Source organism: Magnusiomyces paraingens, assembly GCF_902498895.1.
Source record: "Magnusiomyces paraingens strain CBS 517.90 genome assembly, contig: contig2, whole genome shotgun sequence".
Lineage (NCBI taxonomy): Eukaryota > Fungi > Ascomycota > Dipodascomycetes > Dipodascales > Dipodascaceae > Magnusiomyces > Magnusiomyces paraingens.
This window is the reverse complement of record NW_022474068.1, coordinates 2,278,475-2,303,832: the sequence shown is the minus strand read 5'-3', so window position 1 is coordinate 2,303,832 and position 25,358 is coordinate 2,278,475. Positions and strand designations below refer to the sequence as shown.

The window sequence follows — 25,358 nt, the reverse complement described above, 5'->3', positions numbered from 1 at the left end:
AAGCTGGACAACCATAAAAGAACGGCACTACGGGGGATCGAACCCCAGTCTCACTCATATGGCCTGAGTGCGTGTTACCACTACACCACAGAGCCTACTTATTGTTAAGTAGTAACTCTTTCATGATGTTACTGGGAAAATCTCGTGATACACAAACGGTGGATAGTGTTGGAACTGGACCCTACACTCAACAGGTCTCAACACGACACACGTATATTCCAACACCTCCCCTTATCACGAGATCCCATCACGTGTGTAATACAGTGCGCTCTTCTATGTTGTCCCAACCCTCAGGGCTCATAACCTGTTGAACAGCTAAAATAGGAAGCTAAGCTGGACAACCATAAAAGAACGGCACTACGGGGGATCGAACCCCAGTCTCACTCATATGGCCTGAGTGCGTGTTACCACTACACCACAGAGCCTACTTATTGTTAAGTAGTAACTCTTTCATGATGTTACTGGGAAAATCTCGTGATACACAAACGGTGGATAGTGTTGGAACTGGACCCTACACTCAACAGGTCTCAACACGACACACGTATATTCCAACATTTTTCTCCATTCTTTTACTTATCTTTTGTTACCATCATGTTGTTTTCCTTGATTTTAATTGTCGTCTGGCATCCTTCTTCAATCTTGGATTTAAGTCATTCAGTCCATCATGTTTTTGTTGCTGAATCTACTACTTCTGCTGAGGCCAACTTAGTTGTTGGGTCTGATTCTTTTGACTTTATCCATGATACCGGTGCTACCAGTCACATTTGCAATAACATCTCATATTTTTCTTCTCTTCGTCCCACTTCGGCTACCATTCGTGGTCTTGGTTCTGCTACTGCTGAGGGGGTTGGCGACATTGTCGTCGATCTTCTTGGTAAAGATGACCAGCCTTGTGACCGCGTTGTTCTTCGAGATGTTTTATATGTTCCTAAGATTCCTCGCAATTTATTTGCTGCTCGTCGAGCTACTGCTGGTGGTTGTCGGTTCATTCAAGACCTTAACCATATTTCTGCTGTCGAAAATGGCAAAACTCGAGTCCACGCCATTGCCATGGGTGACTTGTACTTTGTCGTTTCCGAGTTGTTTTGCCTTCCAAGCCAGTTCATGAGGTGTTTGCTGTTGAGTCGTCTGCCAATCTTTGGCACAAGCGACTTGGTCACGCCAGTGTGGACGTTCTCAAGAAATTATCTAAGTCACTTTCTGTCAAGCCTACTCATTTTGAGGTTGTGGATAGTCATAAGTGTGACGCTTGTTTGGGTGGCAAAGCCACAGCATTGCCATTTAATGGTACCACAGAAAAAGCTAGTCGTCCTTTGGAGTTATTTGTTTCTGATTTAAGCGGTCCTCATGTCGCTACCCCTGTGGGTCATCGTTATGTCTTAACCATTATGGATTATTATTCCAGGTACTCTTATGTGGAGTTGTTGGTTAGGAAAAGTGATGCAAGTCTTGCCATTCGTAACTTTATTGCTAGGTGTGAATCTTATTTTTCTGGTGATTCTGCTGGTGATCGAGTTGCATATTTTCATTCTGATAATGGCGGCGAATACATTTCCAAAGACCTGGAGCAGTTCTTTGTGTCTAAGGGTATCAAGCATACTTATACAGTTCCTCATACTCCTCAACAAAATGGTGTTGCTGAGCGATTGAATCGCACATTATTTGAGAAAGCCAAGTCTATGCTTTTATATGCTCATGCTCCTGAATACTTATGGGGTGAAGCTGTCAAGTCTGCTAATTATATTAGGAACCGTCTTCCTAGTCGTACCACTGGTGGTGTTGCACCTCTTCAACTTTGGACGGGTAAACCTCCTAGTTATCACCATATGAAAGTATTTGGTTGTCAAGCTACAGTTGTTCTTCCTGGTGCTAAAAGAGAATCTAAGTTAAGTTCAAATACTGAAGCTGGTGTTTTTGTTGGGTATTCTTTGGATCGTACAGCTTATCGAGTTCTTCTTGATTCAAGCATTGTTGAAGCCAGGAGTGTTTACTTTGATGAGTCCAAGTTTCCATTTATGAAAAGTGATAAGGACTTGTCTATTAATGGTACTGGTGTTGGGTTTAGTGTTGGTTCTGGTTCAGGGTCCATGTCAGGACCTTGTTTTGATTCTAAGGGGACTGGTTTAGGATCTAATGTTAGGGTTAATTCTATTGCTAGTTCTGATTTAAGTTCTGGTTCTAGTTTTGGGTCTCATAGATCTTTACCAGCATCCTCATCTGGTTCTGGTTCTGGTTCTATTTGTGCTTTTACCGTCTCCGTCTCCGTCTTCTTCACCGTCTCATTCTCCGTCGCCGCCTCCTTCTTCTTCTTCTTCTATTATTGTTAATATGCCTCGTTCTGTTCGTCGCATTTTGTCTACACCTTCTGCTCCTCTTGAGTCTCCTACTCTTCCTACTCTTCCTTCTATTGCTTCAGTTCCATCTCTTCCTAGTTCTCCTATTCTTCCACCTTCAGATCATGATGTCTCTATCTCTCCTGACTCAAGTCCAATTGTTTCTTCTTCGGAATATATTCCTTCACAATTAGACTTATCTGAAGCTGGTCCATCTATTAATGAATCTGATATTTCAGGTGATTCTGGGATCTCGCAACGAGGGGGTGATATTGGGTTTCAACCGTCTATCATTGCTTCGTCTCCCACTCCACCACCTTTGTTGAGTTGGAAGTAGTGCCACTTAGTCAAGAATCTCCTTCGTCTGATCTTGTTAATTCTCTTGACCAAGCTGGTGTTAGTGTTGTCACTAAGGATGATACTCAAGCTGTTTTGCCTAAATCTCGATCTCGTGTTGTTGCTGTTCGTTTACCTTCTATAACTCCTGCCAAACGCCCGAGTTCAGATGACATTGTTTCACCTCCTTCTAAACACCTTTGTGAAAATTCTTTGAAACAATCTCCAGTGTCTGCAACACCTGCAAAACGTCCAGCTGAAGAAGAGTGTATTTCTTATCGTCGTCTCAAATCTCTCCGCTTTGAGTATGATGATGTGGCTTTACTTGTTTTACAGATCCTAGTAGTTTTGAAGAAGCTATGTCTAGTGAAGAAGCTGAGTTTTGGCTTGAAGCCTGTGTTATTGAAATGTCGTCTCTTAAACGCAATGGTACTTGGGAATTGGTTGATCTCCCACCTGGTCGCAAGGCTATCAATAGCAAATGGGTGTTTAAAGTTAAGCGCAAAGCTGACGGTTCAATTGAACGTTACAAAGCTCGTCTCGTGTGTATTGGATTTTCGCAAGTTGAAGGTATTGATTATACTGAAACTTTTGCTCCCGTTGTTCGTTACGAGACTGTGAGGATTGTTCTTGCTATTGCTGCTCAGTTTGGGTTCCAGGTTCATCATATGGATGTCGAGACTGCATTTCTTAATGGTGATCTCAAAGAAGATATTTATATGAGACAACCTAAAGGCTTTGTTGTCAAAGGTCAGGAATCTAAAGTGTGTCATTTGAAGAAGTCTTTATATGGTTTAAAGCAAGCTCCTTTGTGTTGGAATGAGAAGATTCATGGTGCTCTTGTCAAACTTGGGTTTATTCGTAATGAAAGTGACTACGGTGTGTATACCAAAGGATCTGGGTCTACCATGGTCATTATTGCACTGTATGTTGATGATTTACTTATTTCTGGCAATTCTTCTGAAGTCATTGCCAAAACCAAGTCTTCTTTGTCATCTATGTTTAAGATGAAAGACTTGGGCCCAGTCGAGCAGTTCCTTGGCATGAGAGTTAAGCAGTCACCTTACCATATTACTGTGGATGTTTCACGTTATATTTTTGACGTGTTGGAGGAGTTTGGTATGCAGAATTGTTCAAGTGTCAAGACTCCTTTACCCACTCGTGATCTTTCTGATTTTTCCGAGTCTGACTCTGCTACCGATGCCTCCATGTATCGCAGTATTATTGGTAAGCTGATTTATGCTGCTAATTGTGCTCGTCCTGATCTTGCTGTTGCTGTTAGCTTTCTTTGTCGATATATGCAGAGTCCTAAGTCTATTCATATGGAAGCTGCTAAGCATACTCTTCGTTATCTTAAGGGTACTGCTGAACTTGGTCTTGAATATCGAGCTCAGAAAGTCTACAAGCTTGTTGGCTATAGTGATGCCGATTATGCACAGGACAAGCAGGACCGTAAGTCCTTTACTGGGTATGTTTTTATTCTGTCTGGTGGTCCCATTACTTGGGCTTGTCGAAAGCAAGTTAGTCCTGCATCGTCCAGCGTCGAGTCTGAGTATATGTCATTGTCTGATGCGTCTAAGGAATGCTTCTGGATTAATCAGTTGTTGTCTCTTTGCAAGATTCCTGTTCCGTTGCCAGTGACTATGTTTGAGGACAATCAGGGATGTATTGCTTTGGCTCAGAACCCAGTGTTTCATCGTCGCACCAAGCATATTGATGTTCGGTATCATGTTGTCCGTCACTATATTCGCAGTGGAGTGATTCATCTGGAGTATCTTGATACTCAAGTGATGTTGGCAGATATGTTTACTAAGAATCTTGGTCGTGTGAAGTTTGAGACATTGAGGGGACTACTTGGTATGAAGGCAGTAGGTGATTCTGCGACAAGGGGAGGTGTTGAGCATGCAATGTTGTCGCAGACTAGTGCAGTTGATAATGCACGAGTTTGGGTGGGAAACTATGGTTGACAATCTATGTTTATTTTAGTTTTAGCCGCATTAGGTTTAAGCCCTTATGTGACTGTGGTTACCCTCCTTAATTTGTTACAAAGTTGAAGTGTAATACAAACCCACTCAACTTTGGGACAAACCCAAATGAAAAATTTTCACCACTGCAAATTTTTCTTTCCCTCAGATATTTAAGGAAGGTTTCTTCCCCAACTTTTATAATTTTTCTTTTCCTTTTTTCTTTCTTCTTATATAACTGTTTTATCTTATATATTTCAATATATACTTTTCTTGGATAATATTTTCTATTATTATCATGACTTCCCGTGTCACAGTTCAACAGGTTATGGGCCGCACTTCGGCTTATATTAATCTTACTTCCTCTGAAAAACTCCTCCTCTCAACTATCATGTCTGGGCTACCAAAATTTTTTTGGGTCTTCGTGCTATGAATAATGGTGTCCATCTTTATGTCGAAGCTGGTACTGTCAATCCAGCTGCTAATGAATCCCTCGAAGACCTCACCGCCTCGCTTGATACCGTCGTCCATGATGTCATCCTCAACAACATTTCTCCTGAGTTGATCGAACATGTTAATGATGTGGCCATTAGAGGCCGTGACCTCTGGCTTTATCTTCATCAGGAGTATAGTCAACTTCAACCCGCCGATGTCATCTCACTTATGAAATCCCTCTATGCTGGCAATATTGATGTTGGTCCAAAGTTTGTTTCTTCTGTTCGTTCTTATGTTGCTACCTGGCGTTCCATCTACCAATCATTGTCGCCTGATTCGGTTGTGGCCTTCAACGCTTTGGCCTCAATGGGTCCCAATTGTGAGCGCTTCATCCAGTACGCCTTGGAGCACCGCTTTGATAGTAACAACAATACTGACAACCTTGATATCAACAACTTCATCCGGAACACTGATAAATGGGCCAAGTTGTTGAAGATTACTGGACCCCCTGCTACTCTTTCGACTGAAGCGTTCGTTGCTTCATCAAAGAAGTACAATAACAAATCTAAGGGTGATGGTATCAAATGTTTTCGTTGTAAGAGGCGTGGTCATACTTCCAACAATTGTCATGTCTCTTGGGAAGAGGTTCAGGCTGCTCGCCAAGATAATAAGGATGACAAGGAATCTAAGGAGGCTAAAACCTCAAGAGGTTGGTTTGCTGAGACTATTGATGAATTTTCTGAGATAGTTGATGATGATCCATTTGTGAGTTCCGCTTTTGTGTCCGAGACATCTGTTGTTTCTGAAAAGTTTGGTAACAGTTGCTCCGAGTCGTTTGATGATTTGGAATCCGAACTTTTTGATTCTTCTGAGCCGTGTGTCGGCGATGAAGATTGTTTTGTTGGTCAAGTTTCTGCGTATTGTTCAAACTCAGGACTTGATATTGATTCAGTTGGTAAACCGTTTGTTGGTTCCACTGATGATTCTTGTTTTATTTCTGAACCGTATGTCGGTTCTACTGTTGTTTGTTTGGAGTCTGAACCGTGTGTCAGTTCAGCTCCTATTTGTTTTGATTCTGAATCGTTGGTCGATTCGGATATTGTTCCTTTTGATTCTGAACCGTTGGTCGGTTCTTCTTTTATTCTTGTTCTGATTCTAAACCGTTGGTCGGTTCTGATGATGATATTGTCTTACCTTCTTTTGATTTTTTGGTGGATTCAATTACTGAACCTTCTCCGCCTATTGTTAAACCTATTGTTACACCAAAATCCCGTTTTTTGTTGAACAGCTAAAATAGGAAGCTAAGCTGGACAACCATAAAAGAACGGCACTACGGGGGATCGAACCCCAGTCTCACTCATATGGCCTGAGTGCGTGTTACCACTACACCACAGAGCCTACTTATTGTTAAGTAGTAACTCTTTCATGATGTTACTGGGAAAATCTCGTGATACACAAACGGTGGATAGTGTTGGAACTGGACCCTACACTCAACAGGTCTCAACACGACACACGTATATTCCAACACCTCCCCTTATCACGAGATCCCATCACGTGTGTAATACAGTGCGCTCTTCTATGTTGTCCCAACCCTCAGGGCTCATAACCTGTTGAACAGCTAAAATAGGAAGCTAAGCTGGACAACCATAAAAGAACGGCACTACGGGGGATCGAACCCCAGTCTCACTCATATGGCCTGAGTGCGTGTTACCACTACACCACAGAGCCTACTTATTGTTAAGTAGTAACTCTTTCATGATGTTACTGGGAAAATCTCGTGATACACAAACGGTGGATAGTGTTGGAACTGGACCCTACACTCAACAGGTCTCAACACGACACACGTATATTCCAACATTTTTCCATTCTTTTACTTATCTTTTGTTACCATCATGTTGTTTTCCTTGATTTTAATTGTCGTCTGGCATCCTTCTTCAATCTTGGATTTAAGTCATTCAGTCCATCATGTTTTTGTTGCTGAATCTACTACTTCTGCTGAGGCCAACTTAGTTGTTGGGTCTGATTCTTTTGACTTTATCCATGATACCGGTGCTACCAGTCACATTTGCAATAACATCTCATATTTTTCTTCTCTTCGTCCCACTTCGGCTACCATTCGTGGTCTTGGTTCTGCTACTGCTGAGGGGGTTGGCGACATTGTCGTCGATCTTCTTGGTAAAGATGACCAGCCTTGTGACCGCGTTGTTCTTCGAGATGTTTTATATGTTCCTAAGATTCCTCGCAATTTATTTGCTGCTCGTCGAGCTACTGCTGGTGGTTGTCGGTTCATTCAAGACCTTAACCATATTTCTGCTGTCGAAAATGGCAAAACTCGAGTCCACGCCATTGCCATGGGTGACTTGTACTTTTGTCGTTTCCGAGTTGTTTTGCCTTCCAAGCCAGTTCATGAGGTGTTTGCTGTTGAGTCGTCTGCCAATCTTTGGCACAAGCGACTTGGTCACGCCAGTGTGGACGTTCTCAAGAAATTATCTAAGTCACTTTCTGTCAAGCCTACTCATTTTGAGGTTGTGGATAGTCATAAGTGTGACGCTTGTTTGGGTGGCAAAGCCACAGCATTGCCATTTAATGGTACCACAGAAAAAGCTAGTCGTCCTTTGGAGTTATTTGTTTCTGATTTAAGCGGTCCTCATGTCGCTACCCCTGTGGGTCATCGTTATGTCTTAACCATTATGGATTATTATTCCAGGTACTCTTATGTGGAGTTGTTGGTTAGGAAAAGTGATGCAAGTCTTGCCATTCGTAACTTTATTGCTAGGTGTGAATCTTATTTTTCTGGTGATTCTGCTGGTGATCGAGTTGCATATTTTCATTCTGATAATGGCGGCGAATACATTTCCAAAGACCTGGAGCAGTTCTTTGTGTCTAAGGGTATCAAGCATACTTATACAGTTCCTCATACTCCTCAACAAAATGGTGTTGCTGAGCGATTGAATCGCACATTATTTGAGAAAGCCAAGTCTATGCTTTTATATGCTCATGCTCCTGAATACTTATGGGGTGAAGCTGTCAAGTCTGCTAATTATATTAGGAACCGTCTTCCTAGTCGTACCACTGGTGGTGTTGCACCTCTTCAACTTTGGACGGGTAAACCTCCTAGTTATCACCATATGAAAGTATTTGGTTGTCAAGCTACAGTTGTTCTTCCTGGTGCTAAAAAGAGAATCTAAGTTAAGTTCAAATACTGAAGCTGGTGTTTTGTTGGGTATTCTTTGGATCGTACAGCTTATCGAGTTCTTCTTGATTCAAGCATTGTTGAAGCCAGGAGTGTTTACTTTGATGAGTCCAAGTTTCCATTTATGAAAAGTGATAAGGACTTGTCTATTAATGGTACTGGTGTTGGGTTTAGTGTTGGTTCTGGTTCAGGGTCCATGTCAGGACCTTGTTTTGATTCTAAGGGGACTGGTTTAGGATCTAATGTTAGGGTTAATTCTATTGCTAGTTCTGATTTAAGTTCTGGTTCTAGTTTTGGGTCTCATAGATCTTTACCAGCATCCTCATCTGGTTCTGGTTCTGGTTCTATTTGTGCTTTACCGTCTCCGTCTCCGTCTTCTTCACCGTCTCATTCTCCGTCGCCGCCTCCTTCTTCTTCTTCTTCTATTATTGTTAATATGCCTCGTTCTGTTCGTCGCATTTTGTCTACACCTTCTGCTCCTCTTGAGTCTCCTACTCTTCCTACTCTTCCTTCTATTGCTTCAGTTCCATCTCTTCCTAGTTCTCCTATTCTTCCACCTTCAGATCATGATGTCTCTATCTCTCCTGACTCAAGTCCAATTGTTTCTTCTTCGGAATATATTCCTTCACAATTAGACTTATCTGAAGCTGGTCCATCTATTAATGAATCTGATATTTCAGGTGATTCTGGGATCTCGCAACGAGGGGGTGATATTGGGTTTCAACCGTCTATCATTGCTTCGTCTCCCACTCCACCACCTTTTGTTGAGTTGGAAGTAGTGCCACTTAGTCAAGAATCTCCTTCGTCTGATCTTGTTAATTCTCTTGACCAAGCTGGTGTTAGTGTTGTCACTAAGGATGATACTCAAGCTGTTTTGCCTAAATCTCGATCTCGTGTTGTTGCTGTTCGTTTACCTTCTATAACTCCTGCCAAACGCCCGAGTTCAGATGACATTGTTTCACCTCCTTCTAAACACCTTTGTGAAAATTCTTTGAAACAATCTCCAGTGTCTGCAACACCTGCAAAACGTCCAGCTGAAGAAGAGTGTATTTCTTATCGTCGTCTCAAATCTCTCCGCTTTGAGTATGATGATGTGGCTTTACTTGTTTTACAGATCCTAGTAGTTTTGAAGAAGCTATGTCTAGTGAAGAAGCTGAGTTTTGGCTTGAAGCCTGTGTTATTGAAATGTCGTCTCTTAAACGCAATGGTACTTGGGAATTGGTTGATCTCCCACCTGGTCGCAAGGCTATCAATAGCAAATGGGTGTTTAAAGTTAAGCGCAAAGCTGACGGTTCAATTGAACGTTACAAAGCTCGTCTCGTGTGTATTGGATTTTCGCAAGTTGAAGGTATTGATTATACTGAAACTTTTGCTCCCGTTGTTCGTTACGAGACTGTGAGGATTGTTCTTGCTATTGCTGCTCAGTTTGGGTTCCAGGTTCATCATATGGATGTCGAGACTGCATTTCTTAATGGTGATCTCAAAGAAGATATTTATATGAGACAACCTAAAGGCTTTGTTGTCAAAGGTCAGGAATCTAAAGTGTGTCATTTGAAGAAGTCTTTATATGGTTTAAAGCAAGCTCCTTTGTGTTGGAATGAGAAGATTCATGGTGCTCTTGTCAAACTTGGGTTTATTCGTAATGAAAGTGACTACGGTGTGTATACCAAAGGATCTGGGTCTACCATGGTCATTATTGCACTGTATGTTGATGATTTACTTATTTCTGGCAATTCTTCTGAAGTCATTGCCAAAACCAAGTCTTCTTGTCATCTATGTTTAAGATGAAAGACTTGGGCCCAGTCGAGCAGTTCCTTGGCATGAGAGTTAAGCAGTCACCTTACCATATTACTGTGGATGTTTCACGTTATATTTTTGACGTGTTGGAGGAGTTTGGTATGCAGAATTGTTCAAGTGTCAAGACTCCTTTACCCACTCGTGATCTTTCTGATTTTTCCGAGTCTGACTCTGCTACCGATGCCTCCATGTATCGCAGTATTATTGGTAAGCTGATTTATGCTGCTAATTGTGCTCGTCCTGATCTTGCTGTTGCTGTTAGCTTTCTTTGTCGATATATGCAGAGTCCTAAGTCTATTCATATGGAAGCTGCTAAGCATACTCTTCGTTATCTTAAGGGTACTGCTGAACTTGGTCTTGAATATCGAGCTCAGAAAGTCTACAAGCTTGTTGGCTATAGTGATGCCGATTATGCACAGGACAAGCAGGACCGTAAGTCCTTTACTGGGTATGTTTTTATTCTGTCTGGTGGTCCCATTACTTGGGCTTGTCGAAAGCAAGTTAGTCCTGCATCGTCCAGCGTCGAGTCTGAGTATATGTCATTGTCTGATGCGTCTAAGGAATGCTTCTGGATTAATCAGTTGTTGTCTCTTTGCAAGATTCCTGTTCCGTTGCCAGTGACTATGTTTGAGGACAATCAGGGATGTATTGCTTTGGCTCAGAACCCAGTGTTTCATCGTCGCACCAAGCATATTGATGTTCGGTATCATGTTGTCCGTCACTATATTCGCAGTGGAGTGATTCATCTGGAGTATCTTGATACTCAAGTGATGTTGGCAGATATGTTTACTAAGAATCTTGGTCGTGTGAAGTTTGAGACATTGAGGGGACTACTTGGTATGAAGGCAGTAGGTGATTCTGCGACAAGGGGAGGTGTTGAGCATGCAATGTTGTCGCAGACTAGTGCAGTTGATAATGCACGTGAGTTTGGGTGGGAAACTATGGTTGACAATCTATGTTTATTTTAGTTTTAGCCGCATTAGGTTTAAGCCCTTATGTGACTGTGGTTACCCTCCTTAATTTGTTACAAAGTTGAAGTGTAATACAAACCCACTCAACTTTGGGACAAACCCAAATGAAAAATTTTCACCACTGCAAATTTTTCTTTCCCTCAGATATTTAAGGAAGGTTTCTTCCCCAACTTTTATAATTTTTCTTTTCCTTTTTCTTTCTTCTTATATAACTGTTTTATCTTATATATTTCAATATATACTTTTCTTGGATAATATTTTCTATTATTATCATGACTTCCCGTGTCACAGTTCAACACGGTTCAGAATCAAAAGGAACAATATCCGAATCGACCAACGATTCAGAATCAAAACAAATAGGAGCTGAACTGACACACGGTTCAGACTCCAAACAAACAACAGTAGAACCGACATACGGTTCAGAAATAAAACAAGAATCATCAGTGGAACCAACAAACGGTTTACCAACTGAATCAATATCAAGTCCTGAGTTTGAACAATACGCAGAAACTTGACCAACAAAACAATCTTCATCGCCGACACACGGCTCAGAAGAATCAAAAAGTTCGGATTCCAAATCATCAAACGACTCGGAGCAACTGTTACCAAACTTTTCAGAAACAACAGATGTCTCGGACACAAAAGCGGAACTCACAAATGGATCATCATCAACTATCTCAGAAAATTCATCAATAGTCTCAGCAAACCAACCTCTTGAGGTTTTAGCCTCCTTAGATTCCTTGTCATCCTTATTATCTTGGCGAGCAGCCTGAACCTCTTCCCAAGAGACATGACAATTGTTGGAAGTATGACCACGCCTCTTACAACGAAAACATTTGATACCATCACCCTTAGATTTGTTATTGTACTTCTTTGATGAAGCAACGAACGCTTCAGTCGAAAGAGTAGCAGGGGGTCCAGTAATCTTCAACAACTTGGCCCATTTATCAGTGTTCCGGATGAAGTTGTTGATATCAAGGTTGTCAGTATTGTTGTTACTATCAAAGCGGTGCTCCAAGGCGTACTGGATGAAGCGCTCACAATTGGGGACCCATTGAGGCCAAAGCGTTGAAGGCCACAACCGAATCAGGCGACAATGATTGGTAGATGGAACGCCAGGTAGCAACATAAGAACGAACAGAAGAAACAAACTTTGGACCAACATCAATATTGCCAGCATAGAGGGATTTCATAAGTGAGATGACATCGGCGGGTTGAAGTTGACTATACTCCTGATGAAGATAAAGCCAGAGGTCACGGCCTCTAATGGCCACATCATTAACATGTTCGATCAACTCAGGAGAAATGTTGTTGAGGATGACATCATGGACGACGGTATCAAGCGAGGCGGTGAGGTCTTCGAGGGATTCATTAGCAGCTGGATTGACAGTACCAGCTTCGACATAAAGATGGACACCATTATTCATAGCACGAAGACCCAAAAGAATTTTGGTAGCCCAGACATGATAGTTGAGAGGAGTGAGTTTTTCAGAGGAAGTAAGATTAATATAAGCCGAAGTGCGGCCCATAACCTGTTGAACTGTGACACGGGAAGTCATGATAATAATAGAAAATATTATCCAAGAAAAGTATATATTGAAATATATAAGATAAAACAGTTATATAAGAAGAAAGAAAAAGGAAAAGAAAAATTATAAAAGTTGGGGAAGAAACCTTCCTTAAATATCTGAGGGAAAGAAAAATTTGCAGTGGTGAAAATTTTTCATTTGGGTTTGTCCCAAAGTTGAGTGGGTTTGTATTACACTTCAACTTTGTAACAAATTAAGGAGGGTAACCACAGTCACATAAGGGCTTAAACCTAATGCGGCTAAAACTAAAATAAACATAGATTGTCAACCATAGTTTCCCACCCAAACTCACGTGCATTATCAACTGCACTAGTCTGCGACAACATTGCATGCTCAACAACCATGGTTATTATTGCACTGTATGTTGATGATTTACTTATTTCTGGCAATTCTTCTGAGGTCATTGCCAAAACCAAGTCTTCTTTGTCATCTATGTTTAAGATGAAAGACTTGGGCCCAGTCGAGCAGTTCCTTGGCATGAGAGTTAAGCAGTCACCGTACCATATTACTGTGGATGTTTCACGTTATATTTTTGATATGTTGGAAGAGTTTGGTATGCAGAACTGTTCAAGTGTCAAGACTCCTTTACCCACTCGTGATCTTTCTGATTTTTCCGAGTCTGACTCTGCTACCGATGCCTCCATGTATCGCAGTATTATTGGTAAGCTGATTTATGCTGCTAATTGTGCTCGTCCTGATCTTGCTGTTGCTGTTAGCTTTCTTTGTCGATATATGCAGAGTCCGAAGTCTATTCATATGGAAGCTGCTAAGCATACTCTTCGTTATCTTAAGGGTACTGCTGAACTTGGTCTTGAATATCGAGCTCAGAAAGTCTACAAGCTTGTTGGCTATAGTGATGCCGATTATGCACAGGACAAACAGGACCGTAAGTCCTTTACTGGGTATGTTTTTATTCTGTCTGGTGGTCCCATTACTTGGGCTTGTCGAAAGCAAGTTAGTCCTGCATCGTCCAGCGTCGAGTCTGAGTACATGTCATTGTCTGATGCGTCTAAGGAATGCTTCTGGATTAATCAGTTGTTGTCTCTTTGCAAGATTCCTGTTCCGTTGCCAGTGACTATGTTTGAGGACAATCAGGGATGTATTGCATTGGCTCAGAACCCAGTGTTTCATCGTCGCACCAAGCATATTGATGTTCGTTATCATGTTGTGCGTCACTATATTCGCAGTGGAGTGATTCATCTGGAGTATCTTGATACTCTAGTGATGTTGGCAGATATGTTCACTAAGAATCTTGGTCGTGTGAAGTTTGAGACATTGAGGGGACTACTTGGTATGAAGGCAGTAGGTGATTCTGCGACAAGGGGAGGTGTTGAGCATGCAATGTTGTCGCAGACTAGTGCAGTTGATAATGCACGTGAGTTTGGGTGGGAAACTATGGTTGACAATCTATGTTTATTTTAGTTTTAGCCGCATTAGGTTTAAGCCCTTATATGACTGTGGTTACCCTCCTTAATTTGTTACAAAATTGAAGTGTAATACAAACCCACTCAACTTTGGGACAAACCCAAATGAAAAATTTTCACCACTGCAAATTTTTCTTTCCCTTGGGTATATAAGGAAAGTTTCTTCCCCAACTTTTATAATTTTTCTTTTCCTTTTTCTTTCTTCTTATATAACTGTTTTATCTTATATATTTCAATATATACTTTTCTTGGATAATATTTTCTATTATTATCATGACTTCCCGTGTCACAGTTCAACATGGTTTGCTGAGACTATTGATGAATTTTCTGAGATAGTTGATGATGATCCATTTGTGAGTTCCGCTTTTGTGTCCGAGACATCTGTTGTTTCTGAAAAGTTTGGTAACAGTTGCTCCGAGTCGTTTGATGATTTGGAATCCGAACTTTTTGATTCTTCTGAGCCGTGTGTCGGCGATGAAGATTGTTTTGTTGGTCAAGTTTCTGAGTATTGTTCAAACTCAGGACTTGATATTGATTCAGTTGGTAAACCGTTTGTTAGTTCCACTGATGATTCTTGTTTTAATTCTGAACCGTATGTCGGTTCTACTGTTGTTTGTTTGGAGTCTGAACCGTGTGTCAGTTCAGCTCCTATTTGTTTTGATTCTGAATCGTTGGTCGATTCGGATGTTGTTCCTTTTGATTCTGAACCGTTGGTCGGTTCTTCTTTTATTTTTTGTTCTGATTCTAAACCGTTGGTCGGTTCTGATGATGATATTGCCTTACCTTCTTTTGATTTTTTGGTGGATTCAATTACTGAACCTTCTCCGCCTATTGTTAAACCTATTGTTACACCAAAATCCCGTTTTTCTCCATTCTTTTTCTTATCTTTTGTTACCATCATGTTGTTTTCCTTGACCTTAATTGTCGTCTGGCATCCTTCTTCAATCTTGGATTTAAGTCATTCAGTACATCATGTTTTTGTTGCTGAATCTACTACTTCTGCTGAGGCCAACTTAGTTGTTGGGTCTGATTCTTTTGACTTTATCCATGACACTGGTGCTACCAGTCACATTTGCAATAACATCTCATATTTTTCTTCTCTTCGTCCCACTTCGGCTACCATTCGTGGTCTTGGTTCTGCTACTGCTGAGGGGGTTGGCGACATTGTCGTCGATCTTCTTGGTAAAGATGACCAGCCTTGTGACCGCGTTGTTCTTCGAGATGTTTTATATGTTCCTAAGATTCCTCGCAATTTATTTGCTGCTCGTCGAGCTACTGCTGGTGGTTGTCGGTTCATTCAAGACCTTAACCATATTTCTGCTGTTGAAAATGGCAAAACTCGAGTCCACGCCATTGCCATGGGTGACTTGTACTTTTGTCGTTTCCGAGTTGTTTTGCCTTCCAAGCCAGTTCATGAGGTGTTTGCTGTTGAGTCGTCTGCCAATCTTTGGCACAAGCGACTTGGTCACGCCAGTGTGGACGTTCTCAAGAAATTATCTAAGTCACTTTCTGTCAAGCCTACTCATTTTGAGGTTGTGGATAGTCATAAGTGTGACGCTTGCTTGGGTGGCAAAGCCACAGCATTGCCATTTAATGGTACCACAGAAAAAGCTAGTCGTCCTTTGGAGTTATTTGTTTCTGATTTAAGCGGTCCTCATGTCGCTACCCCTGTGGGTCATCGTTATGTCTTAACCATTATGGATTATTATTCCAGGTACTCTTATGTGGAGTTGTTGGTTAGGAAAAGTGATGCAAGTCTTGCCATTCGTAACTTTATTGCTAGGTGTGAATCTTATTTTCTGGTGATTCTGCTGGTGATCGAGTTGCATATTTTCATTCTGATAATGGCGGCGAATACATTTCCAAAGACCTGGAGCAGTTCTTTGTGTCTAAGGGTATCAAGCATACTTATACAGTTCCTCATACTCCTCAGCAAAATGGTGTTGCTGAGCGATTGAATCGCACATTATTTGAAAAAGCCAAGTCTATGCTTTTATATGCTCATGCTCCTGAGTATTTATGGGGTGAAGCTGTCAAGTCTGCTAATTATATTAGGAACCGTCTTCCTAGTCGTACCACTGGTGGTGTTGCACCTCTTCAACTTTGGACTGGTAAACCTCCTAGTTATCACCATATGAAAGTATTTGGTTGTCAAGCTACAGTTGTTCTTCCTGGTGCTAAAAGAGAATCTAAGTTAAGTTCAAATACTGAAGCTGGTGTTTTTGTTGGGTATTCTTTGGATCGTACAGCTTATCGAGTTCTTCTTGATTCAAGCATTGTTGAAGCCAGGAGTGTTTACTTTGATGAGTCCAAGTTTCCATTTATGAAAAGTGATAAGGACTTGTCTATTAATGGTACTGGTGTTGGGTTTAGTGTTGGTTCTGGTTCAGGGTCCATGTCAGGGCCTTGTTTTGATTCTAAGGGGTCTGGTTTAGGATCTAATGTTAGGGTTAATTCTATTGCTAGTTCTGATTCAAGTTCTGGTTCTAGTTTTGGGTCTCATAGATCTTTACCAGCATCCTCATCTGGTTCTGGTTCTGGTTCTGGTTCTGGTTCTATTTGTGCTTTACCGTCTCCGTCTCTGTCTTCTTCTCCGTCTCATTCTCCGTCGCCGCCTCCTTCTTCTTCTTCTTCTATTATTGTTCATAAGCCTCGTTCTGTTCGTCGCATTTTGTCTACACCTTCTGCTCCTCTTGAGTCTCCTACTCTTCCTACTCTTCCTTCTATTTCTTCAGTTCCATCTCTTCCTAGTTCTCCTATTCTTCCACCTTCAGATCATGATGTCTCTATATCTTCTGACTCTAGTCCTATTGTTTCTTCTTCGGAATATATTCCTTCACAATTAGACTTATCTGAAGCTGGTCCATCTATTAATGAATCTGATATTTCTGGTGATTCTGGGATCTCGCAACGAGGGGGTGATATTGGGTTTCAACCGTCTATCATTGCTTCGTCTCCCACTCCACCACCTTCTGTTGAATTGGAAGTAGTGCCACTTAGTCAAGAATCTCCTTCGCCTGATCTTGTTAATTCTCTTGACCAAGCTGGTGTTAGTGTTGTCACTAAGGATGATACTCAAGCTGTTTTGCCTAAATCTCGATCTCGTGTTGTTGCTGTTCGTTTACCTTCTATAACTCCTGCCAAACGCCCGAGTTCTGATGACATTGTTTCACCTCCTTCTAAACATCTTTGTGAAAATTCTTTGAAACAATCTCCAGTGTCTGCAACACCTGCAAAACGTCCAGCTGAAGAAGAGTGTATTTCTTATCGTCGTCTCAAATCTCTCCGCTTTGAGTATGATGATGTGGCTTTACTTGTTTTACAGATCCTAGTAGTTTTGAAGAAGCTATGTCTAGTGAAGAAGCTGAGTTTTGGCAAGCCTGTGTTATTGAAATGTCGTCTCTTAAACGCAATGGTACCTTGGGAATTGGTTGATCTCCCACCTGGTCGCAAGGCTATCAATAGCAAATGGGTGTTTAAAGTTAAGCGCAAAGCTGACGGTTCAATTGAACGTTACAAAGCTCGTCTCGTGTGTATTGGATTTTCGCAAGTTGAAGGTATTGATTATACTGAAACTTTTGCTCCCGTTGTTCGTTACGAGACTGTAAGGATTGTTCTTGCTATTGCTGCTCAGTTTGGGTTCCAGGTTCATCATATGGATGTCGAGACTGCATTTCTTAATGGTGATCTCAAAGAAGATATTTATATGAGACAACCTAAAGGCTTTGTTGTCAAAGGCCAGGAATCTAAAGTGTGTCATTTGAAGAAGTCTTTATATGGTTTAAAGCAAGCTCCTTTGTGTTGGAATGAGAAGATTCATGGTGCTCTTGTCAAACTTGGGTTTATTCGTAATGAAAGTGACTACGGTGTGTATACCAAAGGATCTGGGTCTACCATGGTCATTATTGCACTGTATGTTGATGATTTACTTATTTCTGGCAATTCTTCTGAAGTCATTGCCAAAACCAAGTCTTCTTTGTCATCTATGTTTAAGATGAAAGACTTGGGCCCAGTCGAGCAGTTCCTTGGCATGAGAGTTAAGCAGTCACCTTACCATATTACTGTGGATGTTTCACGTTATATTTTTGACATGTTGGAGGAGTTTGGTATGCAGAATTGTTCAAGTGTCAAGACTCCTTTACCCACTCGTGATCTTTCTGATTTTTCCGAGTCTGACTCTGCTACCGATGCCTCCATGTATCGCAGTATTATTGGTAAGCTGATTTATGCTGCTAATTGTGCTCGTCCTGATCTTGCTGTTGCTGTTAGCTTTCTTTGTCGATATATGCAGAATCCTAAGTCTATTCATATATGGAAGCTGCTAAGCATACTCTTCGTTATCTTAAGGGTACTGCTGAACTTGGTCTTGAATATCGAGCTCAGAAAGTCTACAAGCTTGTTGGTTATAGTGATGCCGACTATGCACAGGACAAAGCAGGGACCGTAAGTCATTTACTGGGTATGTTTTCATTCTGTCTGGTGGTCCCATTACTTGGGCTTGTCGAAAGCAAGTTAGTCCTGCATCGTCCAGCGTCGAGTCTGAGTACATGTCATTGTCTGATGCGTCTAAGGAATGCTTCTGGATTAATCAGTTGTTGTCCCTTGCAAGATTCCTGTTCCGTTGCCAGTGACTATGTTTGAGGACAATCAGGGATGTATTGCATTGGCTCAGAACCCAGTGTTTCATCGTCGCACCAAGCATATTGATGTTCGTTATCATGTTGTCCGTCACTATATTCGCAGTGGAGTGATTCATCTGGAGTATCTTGATACTCAAGTGATGTTGGCAGATATGTTTACTAAGAATCTTGGTCGTGTGAAGTTTGAGACATTGAGGGGACTACTTGGTATGAAGGCAGTAGGTGATTCTGCGACAAGGGGAGGTGTTGAGCATGCAATGTTGTCGCAGACTAGTGCAGTTGATAATGCACGTGAGTTTGGGTGGGAAACTATGGTTGACAATCTATGTTTATTTTAGTTTTAGCCGCATTAGGTTTAAGCCCTTATGTGACTGTGGTTACCCTCCTTAATTTGTTACAAAGTTGAAGTGTAATACAAACCCACTCAACTTTGGGACAAACCCAAATGAAAAATTTTCACCACTGCAAATTTTTCTTTCCCTTGGGTATATAAGGAAGGTTTCTTCCCCAACTTTTATAATTTTTCTTTGTTGAACTGTGACACGGGAAGTCATGATAATAATAGAAAATATTATCCAAGAAAAGTATATATTGAAATATATAAGATAAAACAGTTATATAAGAAGAAAGAAAAAGGAAAAGAAAAATTATAAAAGTTGGGGAAGAAACCTTCCTTAAATATCCAAGGGAAAGAAAAATTTGCAGTGGTGAAAATTTTTCATTTGGGTTTGTCCCAAAGTTGAGTGGGTTTGTATTACACTTCAACTTTGTAACAAATTAAGGAGGGTAACCACAGTCACATAAGGGCTTAAACCTAATGCGGCTAAAACTAAAATAAACATAGATTGTCAACCATAGTTTCCCACCCAAACTCACGTGCATTATCAACTGCACTAGTCTGCGACAACATTGCATGCTCAACACCTCCCCTTGTCGCAGAATCACCTACTGCCTTCATACCAAGTAGTCCCCTTAATGTCTCAAACTTCACACGACCAAGATTCTTAGTAAACATATCTGCCAACATCACTTGAGTATCAAGATACTCCAGATGAATCACTCCACTGCGAATATAGTGACGCACAACATGATAACGAACATCAATATGCTTGGTGCGACGATGAAACACTGGGTTCTGAGCCAAAGCAATACATCCCTGATTGTCCTCAAACATAGTCACTGGCAACGGAATAGGAATCTTGCAAAGGGACAACAACTGATTAATCCAGAAGCATTCCTTAGACGCATCAGACAATGACATATACTCAGACTCGACGCTGGACGATGCAGGACTAACTTGCTTTCGGCAAGCCCAAGTAATGGGACCACCAGACAGAATAAAAACATACCCAGTAAAGGACTTACGGTCCTGCTTGTCCTGTGCATAGTCGGCATCACTATAGCCAACAAGCTTGTAGACTTTCTGAGCTCGATATTCAAGACCAAGTTCAGCAGTACCCTTAAGATAACGAAGAGTATGCTTAGCAGCTTCCATATGAATAGACTTAGGATTCTGCATATATCGACAAAGAAAGCTAACAGCAACAGCAAGATCAGGACGAGCACAATTAGCAGCATAAATCAGCTTACCAATAATACTGCGATACATGGAGGCATCGGTAGCAGAGTCAGACTCGGAAAAATCAGAAAGATCACGAGTGGGTAAAGGAGTCTTGACACTTGAACAATTCTGCATACCAAACTCCTCCAACATGTCAAAAAATATAACGTGAAACATCCACAGTAATATGGTAAGGTGACTGCTTAACTCTCATGCCAAGGAACTGCTCGACTGGGCCCAAGTCTTTCATCTTAAACATAGATGACAAAGAAGACTTGGTTTTGGCAATGACTTCAGAAGAATTGCCAGAAATAAGTAAATCATCAACATACAGTGCAATAATGACCATGGTAGACCCAGATCCTTTGGTATACACACCGTAGTCACTTTCATTACGAATAAACCCAAGTTTGACAAGAGCACCATGAATCTTCTCATTCCAACACAAAGGAGCTTGCTTTAAACCATATAAAGACTTCTTCAAATGACACACTTTAGATTCCTGGCCTTTGACAACAAAGCCTTTAGGGTTGTCTCATATAAATATCTTCTTTGAGATCACCATTAAGAAATGCAGTCTCGACATCCATATGATGAACCTGGAACCCAAACTGAGCAGCAATAGCAAGAACAATCCTCACAGTCTCGTAACGAACAACGGGAGCAAAAGTTTCAGTATAATCAATACCTTCAACTTGCGAAAATCCAATACACACGAGACGAGCTTTGTAACGTTCAATTGAACCGTCAGCTTTGCGCTTAACTTTAAACACCCATTTGCTATTGATAGCCTTGCGACCAGGTGGGAGATCAACCAATTCCCAAGTACCATTGCGTTTAAGAGACGACATTTCAATAACACAGGCTTCAAGCCAAAACTCAGCTTCTTCACTAGACATAGCTTCTTCAAAACTACTAGGATCTGTAAAAACAAGTAAAGCCACATCATCATACTCAAAGCGGAGAGATTTGAGACGACGATAAGAAATACACTCTTCTTCAGCTGGACGTTTTGCAGGTGTTGCAGACACTGGAGATTGTTTCAAAGAATTTTCACAAAGGTGTTTAGAAGGAGGTGAAACAATGTCATCAGAACTCGGGCGTTTGGCAGGAGTTATAGAAGGTAAACGAACAGCAACAACACGAGATCGAGATTTAGGCAAAACAGCTTGAGTATCATCCTTAGTGACAACACTAACACCAGCTTGGTCAAGAGAATTAACAAGATCAGACGAAGGAGATTCTTGACTAAGTGGCACTACTTCCAATTCAACAGAAGGTGGTGGAGTGGGAGACGAAGCAATGATAGACGGTTGAAACCCAATATCACCCCCTCGTTGCGAGATCCCAGAATCACCTGAAATATCAGATTCATTAATAGATGGACCAGTTTCAGATAAGTCTAATTGTGAAGGAATATATTCCGAAGAAGAAATAATAGGACTAGAGTCAGGAGAGATAGAGACATCATGATCTGAAGGTGGAAGAATAGGAGAACTAGGAAGAGATGGAACAGAAGCAATAGAAGGAAGAGTAGGAGACTCAAGAGGAGCAGAAGGTGTAGACAAAATGCGACGAACAGAACGAGGCTTATGAACAATAATAGAAGAAGAAGAAGAAGAAGGAGGCGGCGACGGAGAATGAGACGGAGAAGAAGACGGAGACGGAGACGGTAAAGCACAAATAGAACCAGAACCAGAACCAGATGAGGATGCTGGTAAAGATCTATGAGACCCAAAACTAGAACCAGAACTTAAATCAGAACTAGCAATAGAATTAACCCTAACATTAGATCCTAAACCAGTCCCCTTAGAATCAAAACAAGGTCCTGACATGGACCCTGAACCAGAACCAACACTAAACCCAACACCAGTAGCATTAATAGACAAGTCCTTATCACTTTTCATAAATGGAAACTTGGACTCATCAAAGTAAACACTCCTGGCTTCAACAATGCTTGAATCAAGAAGAACTCGATAAGCTGTACGATCCAAAGAATACCCAACAAAAACACCAGCTTCAGTATTTGAACTTAACTTAGATTCTCTTTTAGCACCAGGAAGAACAACTGTAGCTTGACAACCAAATACTTTCATATGATGATAACTAGGAGGTTTACCAGTCCAAAGTTGAAGAGGTGCAACACCACCAGTGGTACGACTAGGAAGACGGTTCCTAATATAATTAGCAGACTTGACAGCTTCACCCCATAAATACTCAGGAGCATGAGCATATAAAAGCATAGACTTGGCTTTCTCAAATAATGTGCGATTCAATCGCTCAGCAACACCATTTTGTTGAGGAGTATGAGGAACTGTATAAGTATGCTTGATACCCTTAGACACAAAGAACTGCTCCAGGTCTTTGGAAATGTATTCGCCGCCATTATCAGAATGAAAATATGCAACTCGATCACCAGCAGAATCACCAGAAAAATAAGATTCACACCTAGCAATAAAGTTACGAATGGCAAGACTTGCATCACTTTTCCTAACCAACAACTCCACATAAGAGTACCTGGAATAATAATCCATAATGGTTAAGACATAACGATGACCCACAGGGGTAGCGACATGAGGACCGCTTAAATCAGAAACAAATAACTCCAAAGGACGACTAGCTTTTTCTGTGGTACCATTAAATGGCAATGCTGTGGCTTTGCCACCCAAGCAAGCGTCACACTTATGACTATCCACAACCTCAAAATGAGTAGGCTTGACAGAAAGTGACTTAGATAATTTCTTGAGAACGTCCACACTGGCGTGACCAAGTCGCTTGTGCCAAAGATTGGCAGACGACTCAACAGCAAACACCTCATGGACTGGCTTGGAAGGCAAAACAACTCGGAAACGACAAAAGTACAAGTCACCCATGGCAATGGCGTGGACTCGAGTTTTGCCATTTTCAACAGCAGAAATATGGTTAAGGTCTTGAATGAACCTACAACCACCAGCAGTAGCTCGACGAGCAGCAAATAAATTGCGAGGAATCTTAGGAACATATAAAACATCTCGAAGAACAACGCGGTCACAAGGCTGGTCATCTTTACCAAGAAGATCAACGACAATGTCGCCAACCCCCTCAGCAGTAGCAGAACCAAGACCACGAATGGTAGCCGAAGTGGGACGAAGAGAAGAAAAATATGAGATGTTATTGCAAATGTGACTGGTAGCACCAGTATCATGGATAAAGTCAAAAGAATCAGACCCAACAACTAAGTTGGCCTCAGCAGAAGTAGTAGATTCAGCAACAAAAACATGATGGACTGAATGACTTAAATCCAAGATTGAAGAAGGATGCCAGACGACAATTAAGATCAAGGAAAACAACATGATGGTAACAAAAGATAAGTAAAAGAATGGAGAAAAACGGGATTTTGGTGTAACAATAGGTTTAACAATAGGCGGAGAAGGTTCAGTAATTGAATCCACCAAAAAATCAAAAGAAGGTAAGACAATATCATCATCAGAACCGACCAACGGTTTAGAATCAGAACAAGAAATAAAGAAGAACCGACCAACGGTTCAGAATCAAAAGAAACAACATCCGAATCGACCAACGATTCAGAATCAAAACAAATAGGAGCTGAACTGACACACGGTTCAGACTCCAAACAAACAACAGTAGAACCGACATACGGTTCAGAATTAAAACAAGAATCATCAGTGGAACCAACTGAATCAATATCAAGTCCTGAGTTTGAACAATACTCAGAAACTTGACCAACAAAACAATCTTCATCGCCGACACACGGCTCAGAAGAATCAAAAAGTTCGGATTCCAAATCATCAAACGACTCGGAGCAACTGTTACCAAACTTTTCAGAAACAACAGATGTCTCGGACACAAAAGCGGAACTCACAAATGGATCATCATCAACTATCTCAGAAAATTCATCAATAGTCTCAGCAAACCAACCTCTTGAGGTTTTAGCCTCTTTAGATTCCTTGTCATCCTTATTATCTTGGCGAGCAGCCTGAACCTCTTCCCAAGAGACATGACAATTGTTGGAAGTATGACCACGCCTCTTACAACGAAAACATTTGATACCATCACCCTTAGATTTGTTATTGTACTTCTTTGATGAAGCAACGAACGCTTCAGTCGAAAGAGTAGCAGGGGTCCAGTAATCTTCAACAACTTGGCCCATTTATCAGTGTTCCGGATAAAGTTATTGATATCAAGGTTGTCAGTATTGTTGTTACTATCAAAGCGGTGCTCCAAGGCATACTGGATGAAGCGCTCACAGTTGGGACCCATTGAGGCCAAAGCGTTGAAGGCCACAACCGAATCAGGCGACAATGATTGGTAGATGGAACGCCACGTAGCAACATAAGAGCGAACAGAAGAAACAAACTTTGGACCAACATCAATATTGCCAGCATAGAGGGATTTCATAAGAGAGATGACATCGGCGGGTTGAAGTTGACTATACTCCTGATGAAGATAAAGCCAGAGGTCACGGCCTCTAATGGCCACATCATTAACATGTTCGATCAACTCAGGAGAAATATTGTTGAGGATGACATCATGGACGACGGTATCAAGCGAGGCGGTGAGGTCTTCGAGGGATTCATTGGCAGCTGGATTGACAGTACCAGCTTCGACATAAAGGTGGACACCATTATTCATAGCACGAAGACCCAAAAGAATTTTGGTAGCCCAGACATGATAGTTGAGAGGAGTGAGTTTTTCAGAGGAAGTAAGATTAATATAAGCCGAAGTGCGGCCCATAACCTGTTGAACTGTGACACGGGAAGTCATGATAATAATAGAAAATATTATCCAAGAAAAGTATATATTGAAATATATAAGATAAAACAGTTATATAAGAAGAAAGAAAAAGGAAAAGAAAAATTATAAAAGTTGGGGAAGAAACCTTCCTTAAATATCCAAGGGAAAGAAAAATTTGCAGTGGTGAAAATTTTTCATTTGGGTTTGTCCCAAAGTTGAGTGGGTTTGTATTACACTTCAACTTTGTAACAAATTAAGGAGGGTAACCACAGTCACATAAGGGCTTAAACCTAATGCGGCTAAAACTAAAATAAACATAGATTGTCAACCATAGTTTCCCACCCAAACTCACGTGCATTATCAACTGCACTAGTCTGCGAC

General features: G+C 41.2%; 6 protein-coding genes across 6 annotated transcripts; 4 read left to right on the top strand and 2 right to left on the bottom strand.

The window, feature by feature from the left end:
• Positions 1–591: 591 nt before the first annotated feature.
• On the top strand, positions 592–4,636 carry SAPINGB_P002455 (uncharacterized protein; the record flags this gene model as incomplete). The annotated part of the gene is made up of 5 exons (XM_031997174.1): positions 592–1,035; positions 1,098–2,121; positions 2,183–2,633; positions 2,681–2,952; positions 3,006–4,636. The coding sequence occupies 5 exons, from the start codon at positions 592–594 to the stop codon at positions 4,634–4,636; spliced, it is 3,822 nt and encodes a 1,273-aa protein (XP_031853065.1).
• Positions 4,637–5,062: 426 nt separating this feature from the next.
• Positions 5,063–6,352, top strand: SAPINGB_P002454 (uncharacterized protein; the record flags this gene model as incomplete). Its single annotated transcript, XM_031997173.1, has 1 exon — positions 5,063–6,352. One exon carries the CDS (start codon positions 5,063–5,065, stop codon positions 6,350–6,352), a length of 1,290 nt encoding a protein of 429 aa, XP_031853064.1.
• A 608-nt stretch (positions 6,353–6,960) lies between these two features.
• On the top strand, positions 6,961–11,026 carry SAPINGB_P002453 (uncharacterized protein; the record flags this gene model as incomplete). Its single annotated transcript, XM_031997172.1, has 4 exons — positions 6,961–8,236; positions 8,312–9,344; positions 9,407–9,968; positions 10,046–11,026. 4 exons carry the CDS (start codon positions 6,961–6,963, stop codon positions 11,024–11,026), a joined length of 3,852 nt encoding a protein of 1,283 aa, XP_031853063.1.
• A 295-nt stretch (positions 11,027–11,321) lies between these two features.
• SAPINGB_P002452 (uncharacterized protein) lies at positions 11,322–12,588 on the bottom strand (the record flags this gene model as incomplete). Its single annotated transcript, XM_031997171.1, has 2 exons — positions 11,322–12,053; positions 12,109–12,588. 2 exons carry the CDS (start codon positions 12,586–12,588, stop codon positions 11,322–11,324), a joined length of 1,212 nt encoding a protein of 403 aa, XP_031853062.1.
• Positions 12,589–12,960: 372 nt separating this feature from the next.
• Positions 12,961–19,020, top strand: SAPINGB_P002451 (uncharacterized protein; the record flags this gene model as incomplete). The annotated part of the gene is made up of 5 exons (XM_031997170.1): positions 12,961–14,003; positions 14,335–15,827; positions 15,911–18,306; positions 18,390–18,501; positions 18,635–19,020. The coding sequence occupies 5 exons, from the start codon at positions 12,961–12,963 to the stop codon at positions 19,018–19,020; spliced, it is 5,430 nt and encodes a 1,809-aa protein (XP_031853061.1).
• A 491-nt stretch (positions 19,021–19,511) lies between these two features.
• Positions 19,512–25,007, bottom strand: SAPINGB_P002450 (uncharacterized protein; the record flags this gene model as incomplete). Its single annotated transcript, XM_031997169.1, has 5 exons — positions 19,512–20,372; positions 20,425–20,750; positions 20,806–23,508; positions 23,757–24,268; positions 24,337–25,007. The coding sequence occupies 5 exons, from the start codon at positions 25,005–25,007 to the stop codon at positions 19,512–19,514; spliced, it is 5,073 nt and encodes a 1,690-aa protein (XP_031853060.1).
• Positions 25,008–25,358: the final 351 nt, after the last annotated feature.